Genomic DNA, 17,761 nt, shown 5'->3' on the forward strand with positions numbered 1-17,761 from the left:
CCAGCAGTCTGTCATAACAGCTCGAGAGGCTTGGGGAAGTGCTAAGCCACTCCTGAAACAATCCACTCCTTCAGAAACCTTGGGGAAGAGAGGTGTGATCTCTATTCTGGCTTTGTAAGTTCACTTACAAGAGATACAAAGAGAAAAATGAATGGTTTTGCAAGACATAAGTACCAGTTTTCCAGCTGAAACATATGGCACCACCATGTCATGGGACCTGTCTGATGTCCTGTCTCATCCCAACAGAGCTGGTCTAAGGCAGATCAAATGTCCTTGTGAAAGCTGCAAGATGCCTCTTTATTATGATGCACCTTCAAAGCAGATCCACCGCTCCTTCAGATGTTACAGGATTGCTTATGTTATGCAAGTACTAAACAGTTCTTTAAAAAAATGTATGTATATACTTGCTGTACCAACTGAAAACAGTTAATTTACTACCCATAGCTGTTTAAACACAGAAATTTAAACAGCCTTCATTCCTGATCTCCTGGATCAGGATCACTTTCTACAGTGGTGTCCAACAGCAGCTCCCAGTCCACACAAACACACAAACTCCTATAGCAACAGGCACAAATGAAAACTTAAAAAGAAAAAAATAACCAGGATGAACAGGAAAAACAAATAAATCTCACTTCAAGCAGCTTTATAATGCAGGAGTCTGATTAAAGTGGAGATAGTAAAACAGGCAGCAAGACTGAGATGTGACAGTCATTTTACCTCTGCTCATGACTGCATCGAAGGCACACCGATGACCTTTGAGCCAGTTCAGAAGCTGTCCTTTATCTGTGAAAGTTCAAGTCAATTGTGCTTTGAATAAATACTTCTGTAGTTACACTTGAACTGCTGCATTATATATTAGAAATACAGAAAGTGTCCATGCACAGCCCTGAAGCACTTTGAGTATAGCCCTTGCCAGGTCAAACTCATGGGTCACAGAGGTCGTAGGCATCACCAGCACACAGAGATGGCAGGCACACTCCCACAGAGACACAGCACCCAGAGCGCCACTGCCGCACGGGGAATCCCAATGGAAGAAGGATGGAAAGCAAAACTTGCCTGCAGGAGTTCAGCATTCAAGGCTACAGCTGCAGAACCCCGACCAAGCTACTGTGGCAACTGGCAGGAGCCTCTACTAGGACAAGTTCCCTACTTGGAGTTCATGGATGGAGTCTTACAGGACTTTTCAAGGAATAATTCCAAGAGCAGCTGAGCTAGTTATTAGTCATTTGCCTTGTTGTTCACTTGTGGTTGTCACTGTGTTCATTTTTAAAAATCCCTCCCTTAAGGTTTTAACAGAAAAAAATAAAAATCCAGTGCTTAAGACAAAGACTAGCAACTGAATTTTGTAAGGCTTTGGGCTGACTCTTACTGGAGCACAGCACTGCTTATAACCAAGGGGCTTCCCAATGCCCTCGGCAGACTCAGTACAATAAAAGCTGTACAGATCACAGCAACCCTGAGATAATAAAAGTATAAAGGAAGAGATGGAATAAATGTGAGATAAGTATGATAATCTTGCCACCTAGAAGAGATTCTGAAAAGGACACTCTTGCTAATTACACAACAGAAGCAGCAGTGGGAAAAAAAAAAAATAAGAGTCAGTGTATTTGTCTTTTTCCTTTGTTTTACACACACACTCCCCTTAATTGGTATCCATGCAGGCTTCCCTGCAGAACTGTCACTAGTGTTAAAAATCAGATCTTCATGGTCTGTCTTTCTGTCTGTACAAAGTACAGTTGGAATTGATTGTGATCTCCCAAACTGATTGCAGAAAGGAAAGTCTTCCTCTCCCTTCTGTCTAGGTCATCCCTCCTAGATCCCCTCCCTCTTAAGAAGCATGTAAGAATTAAAAGCCCTAATTAAACATGATCAACTTGAGATTAGTTTTGTCATCTTCTTCCAAAAAAAAAAATAAAAAAATAAAAAGTAAAACACACAATCAACACCTCACCCACCCCATAAACAATAGTTCCATTTAAAAAAATAAATAAATAGTGTGTATATTTCATGCTGAAAAAAAAAGTCACAGAAAGGATTCATTTTTGGTTTTCCCTCCCCCGAACACAACACCAGGCATTTTCTCCCCCCTCCCCTGACGTAGACACGATGGTACATCCAACCATGTGCATCTGTGTTCAAAATGAGTTTCTACTCCTGCACGGTCCCACATGCATCAGGGAGCATCCAGCTTAGCTGCTAAAGCAGAGCAAAGGCTTTCAGGTTTTGGGTATGGTCCCTGCCTGTTCCTTTGGTCCGTCTGTTAAAAGGCTCCTTGCTGCTCCCAGGTCTCTGCTCTTGTCTGTCTCCGTTAAACGTGCCCTGGTCCCCACGCTGCCGTCACTGGAGCTTCGTACCCAGCTTGCGCTGTCTGTTCCTGCAAGGTGACACAGACACAGGTGACACAGGTGGCACAGGGGACCCCAACCCCAGCCCAGGGGGCTGCAACAAATCAGAGGGAAATGCAGGAGGATCAAAGTAAAGAACAAAAGTGGCCCCGCCACACCCGCCAGGCAGATCAGCCCTTCCCACTCTCCATGCTCCCAGAACATCCACCCCATCCTCAGTGAATACAGGCTCACATGTTGATGCAAGATTATAAACAGCTGCTTGCAAAAACCATGAGCCAGGGAACTGAAATGTTACTTAAATTAGATTAAATTTTATAATCACACCCTCTCCATACTCACCTTTCTGATGCAGTCATTAACCCACAACTTGATATTCTTTACTTTGAGCTGTTTTACCCACAGCAACTGAAAATTATCAACTACAATTAATAACTGCACCTGAAAGGTCAGAGCAGCAACAGCTCCTCCACTCCCAACAGAACTTACCTTGCTTCTGCTCTCGTGACTGTGTATTCAAACCACAGGATGTTAGGAATGAGGCTGGTATCTCGGATTAAAAAGAACTCTGAAATTGGCCTGAAAAAAGAAAGTGTGGTAGAAGATTAAGACTAAGACTTTCTCCAGTACAATTCTGATTAAAAAAAAAAAAAAAAAAAAAAAAAAATCACAAAACCTGCTCTAGTTAACAGTACTGTTCTATCACTTCAGGCTGTGAAAAGCATTCTTTCTTACATTTAAAACAATTTTTCCTTCCTTATACAATATTTCCAGACTATATTACACATAAATAGCTCTGCAATTTGACTATGTCATTAGACGTTCATTAGGAAGGGTCTGCTGTTCATCTTGCAAAGCTCCTCCAGCACTCTGCCACACCTCACAGCTTTAGGGGCTTTACAAAATACAGCAATTGATTGAATTCCCTCATCCTCATCTTTATCAAGGACACATGATCCTTTGTATATATACATACACAAGAAAACACGGAGGAACAAAGTAGGTTACACAACAGCCAGCAGGCAAAACTGGGACAGAGCACAGGAATTCTCATTTCTAACATCCATAACAAACCTCTACAGAATAAAGAGACTTACCATGCAGCTATCCTCGGGAAGAGGGGAGTTAGGATCTCCTGTGTGAAGGCAAACCAGGCTATGGCCATGATGCTTCCTGCCACACCTCCATATAGGACTTGGCTCCAGGTGTGGTAAAGCAAATAAACTCTGCAGTGGAAGAGAAGAGTCACCAGACAAGCTTTAAAACAAAAGGAGCCAAGACACAGGAGCTGAGGTGTTGCTGGACCTATAGATGTGGGTGCAAGTTATCCTCCAGATGTTAAAAGTGGGTGTTTTCTCTCAGTAAAAAGCTGGCAAAAATTGTGGGGGGAAAAAACGGGAAAATTCTTCCCTGCTGCAGCAGTTTCAGCTTGGAGCACTTCTAATTTGAGCTTAACTCAACAACCCTCCACATTCTTCTTCATCCATCTTTGGATCAGGTGAAGAACTAATACTGTTAGTTCCCACAAGAGACTTTTCCAAAGGACAAGTCACCTTCAGGTCACCAAAGCTGGGACTTAAAGGATTTTAAGAACATAGACAGCAATTTTTTTTGTGATTTTGCTGCTCTCCAGTGTGACAGACACAGAGGCTGCATGACCAAAGTGCTCACTGTGACTACAGCCACTCAGAGCTGCACTGTTGACCTGTTACATGTGTGCACAAGCTACATTTAAAATTCTTTTCGCCTATATATCATTATGATCATCTTATCTGACCACTTGATTTCCTCTAATTTTGTTGTAATTAGACCATATACCCCTGGCAAATTTGTTCTGTCAGGATTTTAAAATAATTAGTAATAAGTAATCAGCTGTAGTGCATAGTCAACTGTGCCAACAGGTAATTACTTTCCTGTGGAAAATGTGACCCTATTTCTAGCTTGAATTTGTCTGGTTTTCCAATCACTGGAGCTTACTTTATATTTAATCTACTAAAGAGAAAAAAAAAAAAATCACAATCACAGTTCCATTTTCTTAATCCATCTTAGTACAACTAAATCTTGCAAGCCAACAGCTATAAGTGTTTTGATTAACCAACACTCAAGCAAAACAATGGGATTGATCAACTGTAGCGAGCCACATGCTGCAGCTGCTGCTGTGCCAAGGCATGGGGCAATGCTTCCACACTTGGTGCTGGGAAGAGGGCGAGGCTGGATGGAGCACGGCACTGCAGCCCATGGGCAATTGGCACAAGCTCAGCTGATTTGGGATTTTGTAAATGCTTCTGTGAAGCACCACACACGTAGCACCTCTGTTTATTTGGTCTCATGGCAACACTTCTACAAAGCTCTGACTGTAAGGCACAGTGGAGAATTAGGTGGGAAAGGCAGGGTAAGGAATGCCAGGGCTGCTGGCTGGGACAGGCCACGAGGCTGTATGAGAGCAGAAGACAAACAGTTGCTCCATACCTACTATATGAGACTAGCAAAGCCACTGTGACGAGGCAGATGGACAGCACATGTCGCCATAGTAAATCCAGAAACCTCGCATTGTTTGTTTGGTGCATTCTGAAAGAGATGGAGAGCAATTAGCACAGGGCAGGGAGCTGAGTAGTCCTGACCTCCCTGCCTCTGAAACCCTAGGACAGCTTTACTCCATTGGGATCATGAGCTGCTCAATCCCATCCCAGAAGCAATCTGTCCCACTGGCAGCAGTTAAAGAGCAGCCAAGAAGCTACACATATTTCTCTCCAACTGTGAGAAGGCATTGCTGTGATGGAAGGCAGGATGCTCACACTGGTGTGAGGGGCACGTGCTGAGCGTATGCAACAGGGAGCCATGACAGAGTTCCTCCCTCACCCATAGAGCCAGGAAGAACTGTGAGTTTTGTCTTCCTCCACACATAGAGCCACAAGACAGAACTATGACCCAGCAAGAATTTTGTTAAAGTGCAGGTAAACCTAGTACTTGGTAAGGGAAGTCAACTAAAAAGTCATGCAAGGGAACAGCTCGTATTAACCTCACTAAAACTGAGACAAAATGAGAAACCAGCTCCTCATTTCTCCTCCCTCACACTGGGGCACCATCACATCTTAGAAAAAGAAAATTGGGAGAACTTTACCCTGACAGCTAAAAGGAACTCACATCCTCCAGTTTTCAGCAATGGTAACTCCAGCCCTACATCCAGATTGAGACAGGTATGCTCCTATCCCACCCGAGACACAATAAATTGTGCAGGTCCTCAGATTTAATTCCATTAACCCACTCAAGTGGCACCCAGCAAAGGAGCCACCCATTTCAGGTGTTTCAACATATTAACAGCCAAAACCTGACCTGAATTTTTACCTTAAATAAAGGAACAGGAAGGAATAGACAGAGAAAAACCACATGAATTGGGAGTGGCTGGACGGCATCCCATATTTTGTGGTCACTGTTGAATGGGCTTCTGGGAAGAGAAGAAAAAAAAAGAGTATGGTCAAGGGATGGTCAGCAGCTGGAACACTCCAGATATGAAGCCAGACCATGCTGCTGGAACATGCACAAAGTTCACAGGACATGTCCCCGCTCAGGTGGCTCTGTCAGCCTTTTAAACACAAACATCCACAGCCACTGTGAGGCAAAGCCCTCTAACCCCCAGTCAGCATTCCACCCAAAACTCCCCTGACACCACCCCTCATGCTCCATACCCTACCTTCGCACGGCCGAGGCTCCCGGATTACATTTTTTATTAACCAGTTCACTCCCTCGTTGAACACCAGCCCTCCCAAGAAAGAGATCTGTGAAGGCAAGACAGCTGTGTCATCCCCTCTAAGATATCCTTCTACTTACCAGGCTCTCTCTGTTGACAAAACCTCAAACATTATCTTTCTAATTTTCTTTTTTGATTACTAGAATTAAAACCAATGGCTTCCAAATTCTACACCTGAGGAAGAAAAGCATTTATTTTCAGCTCACTTTCTATTTGGCAACACATTGTGTACATCCAGCTTTTCAGCAGCTGATACACAGAAAGACAAAAATGACACAGTAGGGCACTTCTGCCAGCACCTTGCACCAGGCAAGTACAAAAAGTGACCTTTTTAAGAGGGCAGGTTTTTGGGAACTGGCTTTTCCCCATGACCAATAGGGGGAGTGCAGACACTGTTATTTGGGTAAATAGCTTAAAACGAAGGTGACTTTTCAGGCTTTCTGGCTTTTCCCTCTATGAATATTTTCATCTTGAAGTTGCTGTCTTCAGTCTAAGATGACTTCACATTCTGAGCTAAGCCAGACCTGGTAGCATTTATTTTTACTCTAACTTCACAGTTCATACACCTCCACTAAATTAGTCCTGCTGCTGTGATCAAATTCCCAGCTGGTGATGACACTCTGCCTCCTTAGCACTCACTCCCATTCCACATGATGAAGCAATTTTTCACTCCACATCCTGAGCTGCAAGTCAGCCAGTGTCTCTCTCCAGCCCAGTGGTGACTTCCCTCATGAAGAGCTGAAAATCAACCTCAACACTAGTCTTGCTACCAACATCAAACAAATCCCTGCATTGAGAAACTTATAAATCTGTGCAATAGTTACTGTGGCTTCTCTCTTTTGGGCCATCACAAAACCTTCGAGTTGTCAAAACTGAACAGCTGCCTTCCCTAGTTAAAATCCTATTCCCAGTTCCCTTGGGCCACTAGTTCCCATGACACTGTGGCCCTACATTCAAAATGTGCTGTCCAAATCCTTTCAGTGGCACCTGTTTTATCTGTTTACTGAGCACAAATGTTACAAGAGGGAGTTTATCCACGACACTGATTCCCAACTACCTGGCAGAGCAGATAGAAAGCATTGTAAGAATTTGGATTGAAACAAGTCTCTTCTGCCCCTGGTACTCAGCTCACATTTGAAAAGCAGCCCTTAAAGATAAATCCACTCCCTTGGAAAGCTGTAGGTTTTATTTTTATTTCCTTTTCTGCCTCAGTAGCCCAAAGAAAGTGCATCCCCCTGAGTTATACACACCATTTCCTGCATATGCTGCCCCGTGCTATGATCCTACTGGATCTTGGGAGAGTTCCCACTCTGCAGCAGCATTCTGTGCTTCCTCAGACATCTCCCTCGATGGTTCTGGACAGATAATGTCCAAAACACACCAGAGTAACAGAGAAGTAATAAAAGGCTGAGCAGCCTTTTAACCTGGCATGGGTGCTAAGTGTCTCCTGCTGTTCCCTGACAGGAAGATGGTTTTCCTCAGCTTGCTCCTTATAGAGAGAAAAAGAAGTGTGAATACAGGAGCCCCAGGTGACAAAGCAAAAGACTTTAGTGACAAGGAGAGGCTGGGAAGGGAGAGAAGGACTCACCGTGTGAAGCTCTCTCTTGAATATGATGAGTGTTACAAAGCCAACAATAATGAATATTGGACCAAGACTCAAATAAGCTAAGAGCTGGCCAGAGAAATCACCTGGGGAAGCAAACAAGAGAAACAAATCAGTTTGAACTTCACAGGTACTTGCCTGCCACCTCAGCATGGGTCAGTCAGAGCCCTGCATCACAGAGCAGAGGGGCAAACTCAGCAGTGCAGAAGTCCCTGGGTTCCAGGATGACAGAGGAGCTGGGGCAGGGAGACAGCAGTGCTTCCATGCAGGTTCAAAATCAGGGATGAAAGAAGCCTGGAATCATTCAGCAGAGATTACTGCCACCCAATTTATAACAATAACCATGGGTGTGGGCCCAGAACCACTTAAATCCAACATGAGCACAGGCTGCTGCAAAGGAGGCAGCATCTTTCCCTTTCCCTCTTTCCTATTTCTTCTCTGTGCCAGCAAACAGTCCCCAAACAAATCCTTTCCTACTCCCTCACTAAAATGGGTTAGTTTTCAGCTGGATCAGCTTCCTAATCTGTCTTACCATGTGTCTGCACGAACACTAGCATTAGCAAAATGGGAAGGAAATAAATAGCTAAACATAGCTGGAGATGTCAGGGAAATAAAGGAGACACTGCCCTTTTTAACCAGTAGCCCACTTGTACCACACAGAAGGGAAATGATTTGGGCCTCCAACCCCAATAATTAACAGTCTAGCTATCCCCCAGGAAGAATCAGGGAGCAGCAATGGAACCTCACAGAGGTCATAAGCTCCCTCAAAACCTTTATTCTGAACTGTAACAGACACTGAAGTGGGCAGCAACAGTAAGGAGCAGCTGTGCATTTTGATACAAGTTTCTCTTGCCTCTCTTACCCAAAAAGGGACGCATATAGAAGTATTTGGAAAAACATGTCAGCACAAATTCCGAGGAAACAAAAAATTATCAGAGCAATTTTGCTCCAAGATCAGCAACTCTTATTAGAAGAGTGAGAACTGTCTGCCAGAGACTCAATCTTTAAATACAGAAGTCATCACAAACTCACTGTATGAGCCCAGCAAGCCATGTGTATTGGCTCTCACAGACCAGATCCTCTCCATCCCATCACTGAACACAAAAGGTTCAGCCCCCTCATAAATTTGTCCCTCTTCCCTCCTCTCAAAAGGAAACAGGATGCCTCTGCAAGGCTGAGCATTGGACTCATTCCTAGATCAATTCCACTGCAAGACACCGAGTCTCCCCAGCCCATACATCCACATTTCAAAGCAGCACTTGGTGAAAAGGACTTTAACCCCAGCCTCTGAGTGCTGGAACTGATAAAAAGAAAAAGTTATTGCTCCTTTACAACAAAGTTCATGCTGCTAACGTTATTGCCACATAGCTGTGGTCACATCAGGTATAGTGCATGGAAGCCTCTGGAATTCCAAACTCTGAGTTAAATCTGGGAACCAAACAGCAAGGATTATTAGCAGGAGTTAGGTGAAAGGATTTGGAGGACAAACCCCCAAGTACACTGAGTTTCCACTGAAGTGAGGTTCTGCTTTGGTTTTAACTTAAAAAGCATTGGAAGACACTGAATTTGAAACTTTTACTGAGCTATATGGCAGGTTTGTCTTGCATCAGGTGCATTCCAAATGATCCCAAAGCAATGTATTATGGAAACACAAAGGGGATGTAAGAGACAGTACCAGTTACCTGGCAATAGAGAATCAAGCCCCTTATGGTTTTACATAAATCACAAACTCTCAAAAAAATCAGTTCTGTTATCAATGATGAGGGAATTCACGAGAGAAGACACCTTATCAGGAGACAATTAAACTACCCTGAAAGCCTTAGGAATACTTTCCAATAGTCTCAATTCCAGCATTACCAAATAAAAACAGCTCATCATCAAGAGATCACTGTGTTTCAGATTATTCACTCTGTTAATCCACAGTACATAAAGGCTTAGCGCTTCCACACTAAAAGCCATAATTTTGTCAAGTAGAAACCAACCCAGATTATTTATCTTCTCAGGAGGTTCTATTGTGCAGATAGTGGAAAAGTACTTAAGCAAGTAGTCTTTTCATTTAAATAGGATCAGAAGCAACAAACTCAAAATCCTCTCTTATGTTACATGATAACATTCCTAATAAATCAAATCACTCAGACTACACAGGCACAAAAACCACACCTGAGAGGGGAACCATGACTCCCATATGTGCCTACAGGCACCAAGTCCTTTGCTCAATCTGAACACAAAAGCTCCACAAACATTTCAGCAGTCCATTTAAAACAGAACAGACATCACTAATAATACTTCATGTTCCTGTGGCTAATGGCAATTAAACACAGTCACATTCTGAAGCCACTTTTTCTACAGAGGAGGCAAATAAATAGCTGTGCACTAACTGAAGGCAGCACTGGAGCTATCCCAGAATACACTGATGCCATCACAAACTGGACCAGCAGCTCAAGGCAGAGCTTCAGTGACTAAAGCAGCTCAGAAAGGACTGGAAATCCCCAGTGGAGGAGGCAAAGTGAGCTCTGAGAGAGGCCAGCGCTGCTCAGTGCTCCAGGGGCCCTGGAGCGTGATTGCTTCTGTCACTGCTGCCTCCTCTCACGCTCCAGTGCGCTCCCAGACTTATTCCCAGGGAAAGGAGACGTGCAGGAGAGCCACGGTTTAAAGTCCACTCAGATCTAGCAAGCAGCACCCCTTCCTTTTTTATGAAAATTAATTTTTGTTTAATTTACTAAACTTTGGAATTTTAAAGCAGTTCCTCCAACCAGCAGGAACAGAGACAAAATCTCTGGAAAAAGTGAATCTACTTAATATAGTTTTAAATTCTACTTTTTTGAAGTCCAGCTTTCCCTGGACATTATCAGGAGCTCAAAAATCAAAAATAAAGGATGAAACTGCCTCATTTTTGGGCAGCCAAGAGATAAGTACGTGCAGCACTATACATAGCTCAGACATGCTATTTTTTTTTCAGCTTTCATTCAGCATCTACTTCTGCTCCAATTCAACATTTTACCCAGCATCCTGTCGGTGGAAATAGCTGAGCTTCACCACATCTACTTAACCTGTATAGGATGTAAAAATGTGAATCAACAGCCCCCAACCACATCCTACCACAAGACTGAGTTTTGCCACTGCCACTTCCTATTGAAGGATCTATTTGTGGCACTGCCACTGGTTGTATGTTCTTGGCTCAGTGCATATGTGCAAGTTGCACACACAGACAACATGTAGTGTATGTGTGCCATGGGCATTTACATCACTAAATATTCATGATATAAAAGACTCATTTCCTCTGCTTGTGCAGATCCCCATAACATGAGCTGTGGGACAGCAAAAATATCTGCAGGAGGCTTTAAACTATGGCATGAAGGCAGAAATCAGACATAACTTCTGCAGGGAGATTAAACATAAACCCTGCACTAAAGCAGCCAAGCAAGAGTGGGATCTGCTTCTTCCAAGAGATACAGCTTAGCTATGGAATGAGCCCTGACTTGTGAGCTCCCACCCAGCACAGAATCACAGGAGGGTTATCAGAACAAGCATTCCTACAGGAGCTGCATGTGCTGATACTGAACAGCAACAAGAACTGCTGAGCCAAAGCATAGACACAGCACCAGCACCTTTGAACCTTTTCACCCACTGATTGATTTGGCATACCTGCCCCTCCAACTCTGCCTGGCTGCAGGAAACATCCTGGAGAAACTGGGAAAATGGGAATATTGTGTCACTCTCCAGAGAAAAGGTTTGGCACACCAGGCTTCTCTCCTTAAAGAATTTGTCCAGTGTGAGGAGGTCCAGAAAGTCCCAGAGCTCTAAGAATCCCAGCTGCACTGAAGAGAGGAAGTTTTCTTTCTTTTCTCCAAATAATAATAAAAAACCCAAACAAACCAGGAACTCAATGTTTCTCCAGTGAAACTCACCCTACAGACAGGAAGTCCCTGAAGATGAGTTTTAAGTCTGCAGCACAAAGTCATCCCATGCAGAGCAATGCATACGGGAAAAAACAACCCTAATTATACCCATGACATGACAGGATTTAGTTCAGTTGTTATCAAACAAAAACCCTCAGACTCCGAGTGTGCCAATACCTTCAGAGCAGCATCCAGTGCTCTGCAGCAGTCAGGAAGGCAAGAACATTTTTAAGAGCAGAACAGAAGTTACTGTTACAGCACTACAAAAATTTATTATGCAATTCTGGTGTCACCAGCTAAAAAGGGAGAGTACACACAGAAAAGGCAAATAGAATGGGGACAAAGATAAGTATGCAACAGCAGCCATTCGGAAAACATCAAATAAATCAGATTTTCAGCTGAAAAAGGAAAACAGATGATACAACAGTTCTATAAAGTCATGAATTATATGGAGAAATTGATAGCAAACAATTGCTGCCTCTCACTGCACATGAGAGAGTGTTTGACGAAATTACTGAGCAGTGGACTTAAAAACAGAAAAGAAACAACAACCACATTAAGCTACAAATCTCAGTGCCAAAGATACTGTGAGATCCAAAGCGGAAATGGATTCAAAGAACAATTAGAGATACAGCTTTTATACATCCATCAAAGGACTTAACAGTCCTGATGCAATCACCAGCTCATTACTGGAAGGACATAAGGAAGAAGGATTATTCCTGCCTACCTGCCAGCAACCTGACACTATGCCAGATCATCCCTTGGTCTCACCAAAGCAGAGCTGGTAATATGAAATGCTCCAGGATCAAAAAATTTTGAAAGCAGCATCAGGACGATATTTTTACAGGCTGTCCTCTGCAGCAGTGTGCTTCAGCACACCCAGGCAGCACTGCCATGGCTGATTTTTCTCTCCCTGTTTAATCCTAACATTCCCTATGGGCAGTATTTCAGTCAGGTCTCCAAGATTCCATTCCTCAGACCAGTCTGCAGTTGATTACCACGGCATTCATCTGCTGTTTCTCATTTATTTTGCTCAAAGTGGACATCACAGAAAGCCCTGGAGAGCTGTGCAGCCACACAAGCAGCTAAGGATGGATTTGATGTATCATTCTTGATAAGGAAACAAGAGATCAGAACAGGGAGCACCTTTCTGGAGACACCTCTCCCCTTCTCAATTAGAAGCAGAAGCCCAAATCCAGGCTTCATCTGCCAGGCAGAAATCAGCAGTGACAGCTTTTTACCCAGTCCCAAGGAGCAGGACCGTCACTCATGGCAGATGAAAGCTGGGCTTCTGCACTGGAAATCTTTAAAAATGTGAGATTTTCAGAGGTTCAGCAGCCTCTGGGATCAGCCAAGAGCTGAAGCTGTTTGCCACAGAGCAGTGCATGACATGCCAAGACAGCTTAATAATTGATGTTGGTAAAAGCAGGATCTATTTCTCATTCCGACCCCTCTCAGCAGCACAAGGCTACATTAACTCCACTGTGCTGAGCACGCTGCCAACAGCACTCCTTTATAAATATACATTATCTAGATGCTTTATGGACCTGGACTTTAGATGTGCCCAGGCTGAACATAAACAGCTTTCTAAATAAAGTTAAGAGCACTTTCCTCAAATCCAGGTAAAAGCATCAGACTAACATTTACAGCAAGTCATTATTTTAGACCAAAATGTTGTCTACCTTGAATTAGTAAAGCCTTTGACACTGCTTTCTACAGCATTCTCATGGAGAACATCCACTGCTTAGATGGGTGCTCTGTTTTCAGGTAAAAAACCTGTCCAGGCACAGACTGGTGGGGAATGGAGCTAAATCCAGCTAGGGCAGGGCTCAGTTCTCAGGCAGGTTCTGTTTCATATCTTCACTAATGATCTGGACAAGGAGATGGAGTGCACTCACACAGGTCACTGACGGCACCAAGTCTCTCTGTGCTGGACATTGCTGCAGTCAGTTTTGTGCCCCTCACAATAAGAAAGACCTTGAGGGGCTGAAGCATGTCCAGGGAAGGGAACAGAGCTGGGGAAAGGTCTGGAGCACCAGGAGCAGCTGAGGGAGGCTCAGGGGGGACCTTCTGGCTCTACACAACTCCCTGACAGGAGGGGCAGCCGAGCCGGGGATCAGGCTCTGCTCCCAGGGAACAGGGACAGGAGGAGAGGAAATGGCCAGAAGTTGCACCAGGGGAAGGCTAAGTTGGATATTAGGAAAAGCTTCTACACAGAAAGTGTTGTTGCCCACCAGGGCAGTGGTGGACTCCCCATGCCTGGAGGGATTTAAGAGCTATGTAAATGTGGCACTTGAGGATGTGTTTTAGTGGTGGCCTCTGCAGTGCTGGGGGAACAGCTGGACTCAGTGATCTCAGGGGCTTCTCCAACTTAAAAGATTCTATGAAAATAAATTAACAAACTTTTATACCTCCAGCTGTTTCATTGTTTTAGTCCTTTGTCTCCACTTCACAGGCTTTCACAGGGTGCCCAACCTCTCCCTACAGAACCCTAAGCTATGTGGTGATTTACCCCTCCACACAACCATCTCCTCCCTTTGCCTGTTTAAGAGCTCTCAATGCAGAGAAAAAAATAATCTGGTTATGTCACACTGTTCAAGATCTGACAGATAACCCCTGTGCAGTGATTTCCACCACCTTCATTTCCCAAACCAATCCAACAAATGGAGCACAGGACGCTCTGTGTATACTGCCAGGCTCAGATAAGGAGATAAGATACAAAGATGAATATATCACTACAACTGGCAAGATTATTTCCCATCTCTCCCAAACTGACACATTAATATATTTGAGAAGGGTGATGGCAGAGAAGCTTACAGTGCAGAGCAAAATGCAAGACAGAAAAGGAAATGCCAATATTTCACATAAAGCATCACAGAAAACCATGAAGCAGCCATAACGGGGAGGGCCAAGAAATAATGTATCTCCAGTGCCAGATATTTTTTCAGTGTTGCCACATTTCAAGTCTCCTAGCTAAATGGGCACTTTCAACCTAGAAGATCCCTAAGCATTTTAAAAGCTTTAGGAATCGCACTACCGAGAGAAGCTTTCATCAGGAACTAAAATCCAGCTACTGAAACAGGACATACAGCAACACTTCTCAGCAAGTTGGGGGCTCACTACAACTGGAGATACTGAGAACAGTGTATAGACAAGATCTGGACTTTTAGCAAATGGTTAATACTAACATACTAATGGCTAACTCTAACACTTCATTTTTCTATTAGCTCTGATTATAACAATCACCCAAACCTAGTACAGAGCAAAGCACCCAGAGGAGTTCCAAAGGATTGATGTGGCACAGTTTAGACATTTGCCAGCTGAACATAGACTCACTGGGCACATCCGGAATTCATTCCACCTGGGTCGGGCTGCTGGTGTGCAGGACCTTTGTGGATCACACCTGTCCCAGCTGGAACAGCCCATCCTGCATGCAGGCACCTACTGCTGCTCAACGCTGCCAGGACCCAAACACACCTTGCCAAGAGCTGAGCCACAAAACATCCCGTGCCTGAAGTCCTCGGAGCATTTCCCTCAGCACTGACCAAAGTGCTCCCAGAAAAAACCACTAGATCCACCTGGGACAGGGACACCCCGCCACACCCCCACCCCCTGGGCGTCACGAGTCCGCTGGCACGGGGACACACCGAGCCAGACCCGCAGCACATGAAGAAGGGAGGTGACACCGACAGCAGCGCGCTGCTGGGGCAGCAGCAGGGACCTGCACACCGTGGGTGGGACCCTCGCCTCGAAGCCGGGGACACCACACATGGCCAGAGGGCTGCAGGGGCGGCGAGGCGGCGGTGTGGAGCGGGCAGGGCGGCAGCGGAGGGCCGGGCGGCTCCGGGATGCCCGGGACGGAGCCGCCCCCAGCCCAGTCCCGGTCCCCTTCCCCGTCCCCCCTCACAGCCCCCAGCCCGGAGCCCCCACCGCGCATGCGCACCGCCGCGGCTCCCAATCTGGCAGAGCGCCTCGCCGCCCCCAACGCGCACGCGCACCCTGCCGCCTCAGCCCTGCTGCTCAATGGCTCACTATTTAGCAGCCGCCAGCGCGGCCCTCGGCGGCGCCGCTGGGCGGCGGGAAGGGGCCCGCCGCGCCCGGAGGCGCGGTGGGAAGGCCCGGCGGCGGCGAAACGGAGCGTTACCTGCGGGATACTCGACGTGAGTGAGGGAGACCGGCCGCCACGGCGCGGGCAGCGAGCACTCCCCGACTGCGGCCATCTTACCCGGATACCGGGCCGGGCCGCTACGGCCAATCGGGACGCTCTTGAGGGGCGGCGCGGCCAATGGGCGGGGGCGCGGGGAGCGGCGGGCCAATGGCGGCGGGCAGCAGGTGAGGCGCCGGGCAGCCCAACCCCGCCCAATTAAACATCCAGCCCGGGGAGGGCCTCAGCCAATCGGCTGCCGGCACCGCGGCCCGGCAGTGGGCGGGCGCAGGGGGCGGCACAGCCAGTCGGAGGAAAGGCGGGCGGCACAGCGTTTCGTCATTGGCCAGAGGTGCCGTGCGGATGGGCCAATCAGCAGCTCGCCCTGGCGCAAGTTCTCAGCCAATCAGCGGAGGCGCGGGCGCGGGGCGTTGAGGCGGGGGCTCGGCGGGAAAATGGCCGGGTTGGGTCCCCTCAGAGCCCGCCGGGAGCGGCCCGAGCTCCCCTCACAGCCCTGTGCCTCGGCGCGGCCGCTCCGGGTTCCCCTCACGCCTCAGGCACAGCCCGGGCTTCCCTCGCACTCACACCCCGCTGGGGACAGCCCGCGGCTCTGGTGCCGCCCAGACTGCCCTCACACCCCACTGCAGCCTACCCAGTTACTGTTTAAAACAAAAAAACAAAAAACAAAAACAAAAACAAAAACAAAAAAAAAAACCGACGGACTTACAAATATATATATGGATTTAAATGAGAATCGTTCATTTCAAAAGGGTATTACTTACATTCGGCTCTACAGCACAGCATCACTGCCCTACCCCGGGTATATTTCTCTTTGCCCGCACAGGAGTGACTTACTCATAATGTCCAAGCGCCATTGAAAATGCATATTTGGATTTTTTTTTAAATAACACGAATGTGACCCCAGAAATAAGACTTACCTGGGGAGCCTGAGGAAAAGCAGAACATGGAGCAGCATTGGACAAAAAAGCTTTCAAAAGGCAAAGTCACCTTCAGACCAAACAACCAAAGTTAATTCAATATAAAAAAAGTAAAACTTACAGAAAAATAAATATGCAAGAGGCCTGCAAGAAGGAATCAACACAGTCATGGAGTCACCTTCGATCTGTGTCAGGGAAGCACAAGGACCAGGATTTCTATCCCTTTAATTAAGATTTCAAACAGGGTAGAAAATTCATTTTTTCTGCAGTTGTAATATACCCACTTCAATTATGATTATGTCCCATTAATTTCAACAAGCTCTTCATAGCTGACATTCTACCTGGCATTTCAAGAAGTAAAATAGCATTAAAGTCTTATTATTTGGAAAGAAAGAGAAAATATTTACTGCAGGAGCTCAGTTCATTGCAGAAGACTGCTATGAGGGAGCATGAGTGATTTACTCCTTTCATTATTCAAGTTAAATACATCTCCTCCTTTCCAAGCTATTGAATGTAGAGTTATGCTGGCAGAGTGGATTACATTTGATCTATGTACCATGACAAGTACTGAAAATTGTGGGCTTCATTGCTGTATTCACCCACTCCTTCCTGAACAGGAGAAAAAAATGTCAATACACGGAGCAGCCTTTGCTCTGTGCCTCAGCACAAGAAAGCACAAAGCTGCTCTGGAGCTGTAATGAGTGTGGAGTCTGACTCCATGGAAACTGAGATAAACTCCTTTTAACTCTCTCAACTAATGATCAGGGTGTGGCGTGAGACAAAAATTTTCCTATCCATGAACATTTTATTTGCATATTTCCAAGTTCATGACAGGCTTGCATTAACGCTAACAGAGACTCGTTTTTACTTTTTTAATTTTTAAGCATAGGGATGAAATTTTAATCAGTGTGTGGAAGAAACAGCTGATCTGATTCAGTCTGGTTTCTCTATTGTTTGAAAATGAAAGTATTTAAATCCACTGTAGTTGTTTCAGAAGAGCAAGAAGATGATTTTCTTGCCTTGCTCAGCAGATAGACAGCTCTGATACCAACCCACAGGCTTTAGTTTGGGTTTCACAGAGTTT

General features: G+C 45.6%; 1 protein-coding gene across 3 annotated transcripts; it reads right to left on the reverse strand.

Moving 5' to 3' along the window:
- Positions 1-1,863: 1,863 nt before the first annotated feature.
- Positions 1,864-15,988, reverse strand: DOLPP1 (dolichyldiphosphatase 1). 3 transcript variants are annotated; one of them, XM_056504814.1, is made up of 8 exons: positions 15,740-15,988; positions 7,682-7,782; positions 6,037-6,121; positions 5,691-5,790; positions 4,815-4,913; positions 3,443-3,571; positions 2,835-2,924; positions 1,864-2,374 (listed from the first exon to the last, which is right to left on the reverse strand). In XM_056504814.1, the coding sequence occupies exons 1-8, from the start codon at positions 15,813-15,815 to the stop codon at positions 2,338-2,340; spliced, it is 717 nt and encodes a 238-aa protein (XP_056360789.1). In that variant the 5' UTR covers positions 15,816-15,988; the 3' UTR covers positions 1,864-2,337. The 3 variants fall into 3 exon arrangements, with proteins under 3 accessions (XP_056360789.1, XP_056360791.1, XP_056360790.1); XM_056504816.1 differs by lacking the exon at positions 15,740-15,988 and adding an exon at positions 15,073-15,139; XM_056504815.1 differs by lacking the exon at positions 15,740-15,988 and adding an exon at positions 8,729-8,798.
- Positions 15,989-17,761: the final 1,773 nt, after the last annotated feature.

The sequence above is a fragment of the Oenanthe melanoleuca genome, chromosome 17 (assembly GCF_029582105.1).
Source record: "Oenanthe melanoleuca isolate GR-GAL-2019-014 chromosome 17, OMel1.0, whole genome shotgun sequence".
Classification (NCBI taxonomy): domain Eukaryota; kingdom Metazoa; phylum Chordata; class Aves; order Passeriformes; family Muscicapidae; genus Oenanthe; species Oenanthe melanoleuca.

Excerpts from the sequence above, each read along its gene's own strand:
- DOLPP1 (XM_056504814.1), bottom strand. The coding sequence starts at position 15,815 with ATGGCCGCAGTCGGGGAGTGCTCGCTGCCCGCGCCGTGGCGGCCGGTC. Across the intron at positions 4,914-5,690 it reads TTCCTGTTCCTTTATTTAAG|AATGCACCAAACAAACAATG; the intron begins GTAAAAATTCAG and ends CATCTCTTTCAG. Across the intron at positions 2,375-2,834 it reads GTCACGAGAGCAGAAGCAAG|GAACAGACAGCGCAAGCTGG; the intron begins GTAAGTTCTGTT and ends GTCACCTTGCAG.